This window comes from Bidens hawaiensis, unplaced genomic scaffold (assembly GCF_021521415.1).
Source record: "Bidens hawaiensis isolate Kalapana, Puna unplaced genomic scaffold, B.hawaiensis_p1.1 tig00048384_1, whole genome shotgun sequence".
Lineage (NCBI taxonomy): Eukaryota > Viridiplantae > Streptophyta > Magnoliopsida > Asterales > Asteraceae > Bidens > Bidens hawaiensis.
In genome coordinates this window covers 114,622-120,307 of record NW_027498670.1, presented here as the reverse complement: position 1 = coordinate 120,307, position 5,686 = coordinate 114,622, and the positions used below count along the sequence as shown (strand labels likewise).

At 36.6% G+C, this 5,686-nt stretch overlaps 1 protein-coding gene across 1 annotated transcript; it reads right to left on the bottom strand.

Moving 5' to 3' along the window:
• Positions 1 to 4,026: 4,026 nt before the first annotated feature.
• On the bottom strand, positions 4,027 to 5,151 carry LOC143597506 (putative F-box/LRR-repeat protein At5g02930). The gene has a single exon (XM_077075992.1). The coding sequence runs from the start codon at positions 5,149 to 5,151 to the stop codon at positions 4,027 to 4,029; it is 1,125 nt and encodes a 374-aa protein (XP_076932107.1).
• Between the last annotated feature and the right edge of the window lie 535 nt (positions 5,152 to 5,686).

The window sequence follows — 5,686 nt, the reverse complement described above, 5'->3', positions numbered from 1 at the left end:
TTTATCTACTAATCTAACTAGCAATTATAAATAGTCTGACCAGAGTGGGGCATTAGGCTCTCCAAATTTGGAGAATGCGGTAGCCTAAATACAAGAAAGTCGTCGTTTTGCAAAAAAAAAAAAAAAAAAAAAAAAAACCTAGCAATTATAAATTAAATACAACTCGTTTTTTGTTTACCTTAATTGACTCAATTTTCATAACTCGAAATCATGTCCAACGTAATTCATACAATTACAAGGTAAGACACTAATACAACCGGGATTTATAATAGGGAATCTGTGTGTGGATTCAGGAAGACCAAACAAAGAAATATTAAGTGGGCCAATTGGGTCAAGTAGTTTAAGCCCCAGAAAAAAATGGGCTCTAAAGCCCTACGCCAGTAATGCCTTATGGGTTTGTTGCATTGGATAATTGGTGAAGTGGTCCGTAGTACGTATGGTTGTAATGCCTTGAGGTTTTAAGATAATTGTCTGTGGGCGTCCGTGAGGGCTGTCCTTGACATATGGACTAGTTATAACATTCGCTATGGAGTTCACCTCGGATCCTACAAATAAAGAAAAACACCCACTTGTGTACGAACATGTGTGACATGTTGTGAAGACCACTCGAATTGTGCGGGACCAACCTGCATCTATGGTACACAAGCACTTCGGGTGACTACACTAGAAGTAGATGAGCGAACTACTATGTTCGATCTCAACGACAATATTTCTCTATCGGTTGAGCATCATGGAATCCCTATTGATGATGATGTTCAATCGCTAACCCATCCAATGGGGGAGGAACAAGGCTAATGCAAAGTCGAAGGCAAAATGGGAATCATCTCTCGAGAAAAAGCAAGCCAGGTTCAGAAATTAACCGACGCATTAAGACAAAATGAAAAAAAAAATGATTGGAATTTGGAAATTATAAAAAGTAGATGAAGGCTTTCATGGAACTAGAAGAAAATGAATTGCTTTTCATCGATACAAACATGTGGATCTCGTCTTGCGCAGACAATGCAGCGAAATATAATGGTACATGAGTAGTTAATCTTTGTGATTGATTTCTTATTTATGTAATGTTTGTTGTCTGTAATTCTAGTTTATGTATTGTTTTTTTCTTTAGCATTGGGCTAACCGTGTAATTTCCGGAAAATGTATCAAATCCGTATGTTTATTTTCCGGACTAATATATCAAATTCGTAACACATGTAAATCTGAAAGACCAATTGTGTGATTCGTTCTAAAACCGATTACCGTTAATATTTATAGGAAGTTTTACTTGAGTTAAAAAGAAAAGAAAAAATACCACATTATATATTCACTTGCTAGTTTATCTCTACATAATATAACATCAAACAATGTTGGTCCAAGATGAATCTGTGAAGAATAACATAACAACAAAGTTGTGGGAGATAGTGGTTTCATTAAGACTACATGAACATAAGCGACATTAATGTATGGGTCATATCTATAGTCGGGTCAAAAAAGTAATTAAGCCGTATGAATTTGGTGGTTAATTATAGTTACACCAAACCAAAGGGGTATAATGCCTAGAAGCACTGTTTCATTATGCATTTAAGGGTCGATATGATTGAAAACATAAGGAATGTAATTGTGTTTTATATATTAGTGGCTGTTTATCATCACGAATACATCTTATTCGCATTTATAAACCTGTATATTATATTGCCTCGTGATCCTTAAACCGATAATAATAATATCAAGCCGCTACTAGACATGTGACAAAAAATTCGTCCACAAACAACAGATGTAGCATTTATGAAAATAAACGAGTACACAATAGCACCAAAGATAAGTTTTATGGGAAATTAATCCAAACGACAACAGAAATCACTGTGCTAACAAGCATATCACAAAATGCTACATCAACATAACTCCTGCCTAATCCGGCCATCCCGCGTGAGTTTGGGCCTGCCTCTACTCCTCCCCTCTACATTGAGGGATTCCACTGTTTTAACGTTCGTCGTCTCCTGGTATCTCTTCACATGCTCAAAGTCTCAAACCATCTCAATTCACTCCCTTATCCTATATGACATGTTAGCCACCCATGGCGTAAAAACCTCGTTTCTTATCTGGCCTAACTTTGTGTGCCCACACATTCACCTCAGCGTCCTCATCTTTGCTACCTCCATTTTGTGCTTTTCTATCTTCTTGATGGCCCATCAGTCTGTACCATATAACATAGTCGGTCGAACTGCAACCCTATAATATTTCCCATTTAGTTTAGCTGGGAAATTCTTGTCAAACAGCACCCGTGAGGCCGGCCTCCACCTAGACTAGCCAACCTGAAGCCGATGTAATGCGTCATTATCTATACCCCCGTCACTCTGAAGAAATGATCCTAGATACTTGAACTTCGTTGTTGTCTAAAGAAATGATCTTAGATACTTGAACTTGGTTGTCCGTGGAACCACATGCCCCTCAATGGTGATCTGGATATCCTCTCCGCCATCAACACCACTGAAATCACAATGAAGATACTTCATCTTGGAATGGCTAATCCTTAGGCCATTTCCCTCTAAGAAGCCATGAATCAATTTCAAAGCAACGGATCATCACTGTATAACTGTATTCTTGTCCACAACATGGTTTCAAGTCCAGTATCAAAATACCAAGTAGCCTGGAGAAGAAAATTTATCCATGTAAAATAGATAAAAAGAACATATGAACTTAAACGAACTCAAGCTTATTAAGTTAAACAAACTGAACTTAGGCTTAGCTCATTTACATGCACCCATTACAGCTTATTGATGCAATTTATATACGTACACATAATATTTCAATTAAAAATTAAGTTTTGCGTTTGGTATTTTGTATCAGCTTCATGTCACTAAAAAATTGTCTGACTGAGATGTTATATAAAAATTTTTTAACCGAAAGGACAGAAAAAAAAATCTTTATGTGTATACATTTTCATTTAAATATAAACTTATTAAAATTGAACTTTTGAAAAAAAAGAAATTATCCACACTGTGAAGATTATGACAATACGACCTTAACCGGCCAAAATGGTTAGTACGGAATTAAACGAGGTTGGTTCGGTAATCTCTAAAGGGGTGGTTGGAGGAGATTAATAAAGTCCAAGGTTTATTTCGAATCACTTTTTATTTATTACCCAAAAAACAAAAAAAAAAAAAAAAATCCTATTTGAGTTTTAGTAGGAGTAATAAGCTGGGTAGTATATATACCCGTAGAAGTCAGGGATGTTTTTAATTTGTATCTTGTTTTTCAATTTAATAAAAACAAAAGAGTCGATTCGTCCGATCAATCTCAGCGTGTTCGCGTGTTTGTGTGTGCTTCCAGTTTAACACACACTAGTTCAGGCAAAATATACATATGTAGTTTTGTACATTGAACGTGCGCGTGTGCGCGCACACACACATATATATATTTACAGTTATATATACGTATATACACATATATATCAAATATAGAAAATACTTGGCACCAAATACCTTGTTAGTCTCCCTTATTGCTACTAGCCTACTACAACTTTCTCACCATTTTGTGCTATCAGCTGTCTACTGCTACTATTTTTTGTATGTTTTGTTTTGCTTTGCCTACACCTTATGATTATGGTTACCTGGATACTATACTTAACATGTCAAGAACATGTTTTTGAGTTGGGGTAAGTTGGAGTAGCTTCTCTATCTTCCGGTATAGAGAGAAGGTTTTCGGCCATCCTATCCTCCCAATACCCTACCAATAGCTTGCTATAAGTGAGATTTTATCAGGTTCATTTATTTGTTTGTTTGTTTGCTATTTACTTATGTTGATACTTATATTTATGGAGCCGAAGCCATCCTATCCTCCCCAGACCCTACGAATAGCTTGCTACCAATCCCCTTATCCTATATTCCTATACCACATGTTTCATCACCTAACTCATTAGTTGGTTTAATCTTGGTACTTAACATACACTTATGATTCAGTAATAGCACAAAATATATTTATCAAGAATAAGTAGAAGAATTCAGATTGAGCTTACCAATATGCAGACAAATGATGAAATCATCACAACTAGATGTCCGATGGTGTTGGGCCGTGTTCAATATGAATCTTTAAATGTCGAGAGCTGCACATGAAATAATAGAATGCCAAAGCAGACACTGTGGAGGGTAGAGGCAAATGGGGTGAAAGCACAATTAAACTTTGCAGACTCGTGAAAGGGCAATTTTGTAATCCATGAGATCTTAGGAACACAGAAAGAACCTCCAAGGTGTCTAAGTTTATAGTAAGAGACTCTGCATTGCAGAATTGACTGAAGGTGTTGATTATCAAATCAATAACCTCGTTCGGAAAAAATCTATGATAGATTGTCTGAAATTTTACCGTCTTCAAGGAAACAAGATTTTTAGCTGATAATGAGAAATAAGGCATGTCACTATAGGTGAAAGATGAGAGCTTTGGCGCTGAGACCACAAACTTACATGATGGAGAATAAAGATTTGTTAAGGACAGAGTCTCTAACTCACTTGAGTTGATGATGAAAGTATCAATATTTATTAATAAACAAGCATCCAAGGCAAGAGTTTTCAGATTTGGAAACTGGGAAAACAAATCAATGGACTTACTAGCATCATCCAATGTAAATATAGCGCGCTTAACACTCAGGGTGGTCAGAGCTGGAAAATTCCATATCAGAGGAGGACATACTTTGAGACCAAACCCAATGCTCAAAAAGAGTTGTTCAAGGTGTCGGGATCTAAACAAAGATGAATCAATTTCACCCCGTATGGTTCTCCTATTACCCGAGAATTCAATCTTTAACTTTCGGGTCTTATGTGACATTGCATAGCTAATGATCTCTCTGAGAAGCGGAAGGCCAATAAAATTGGATTGGACTTCAATGGTAGAAAGTTCTGCAACGGCATCACGCCTAGATAGAAACCTGTGCACAAAATTTGGAAATTTCAAGCCACTTGCCCGATTGGGAGATCGAATGATCTCGGTGTTCAATTGGGGCTGGGATTTCCAGGTATCTCTCCAGTTTCTTGATAAAACACTAGATTGAACAGCATATTTAGTATCGATGAACGAGAAAATGTGTTGAATCACACCATCCGGCAATCGGCTTATCCGATCATCATCATTCAACGCTTCGCTAGCCCTACGCCTAATTTTATTTGATTTTCTCTGCGCCATTTTAAGGGACAAGTGGAGGGATCCTAACGGAATTCTTTGTTCACTAAAAGAAGTGACGATAAAGGAATTGAAAGGAAGTGTTTGGAGTGTGTGTAGTGTGTACCTTTGTTTTGGATAAAGGAGTTGAAAGGAAGCGATTTGGAGCCCTAACTCTGTATAAGCTCTCGAGTTTTGATTTTGGGGATGCATATTGACGATTACCAAATTTATTTACTTGCGCTTATAGCTCTAGGTTCACTGAACTTCGACAAATATGGATGCCATCGGATATGCGCTATTCAGCTGCACTCAATACGCACACTGATGAATAATGTAACATGAAAAAGATTATATGATTCCAATTGTAAATAAACAACAATCTTACCAATTCAACTTTTCATAAAACAATCTGTTATCAAAAGTATAAGCACCAATTTATGATTATATACCTTCTGGAAGAGTTTATTGAATCGATAGTCAATGTTAATAAACTGTGAAAGTAATTAGCAGGTTCCCTAACCTTTTAAATTCCATGACTCGAGATGCATCCTCAAAT

Bases quoted from the DNA above. Each gene is read 5' to 3' on its own strand.
- LOC143597506 (XM_077075992.1), bottom strand. From the start codon at position 5,151: ATGGCGCAGAGAAAATCAAATAAAATTAGGCGTAGGGCTAGCGAAGCG.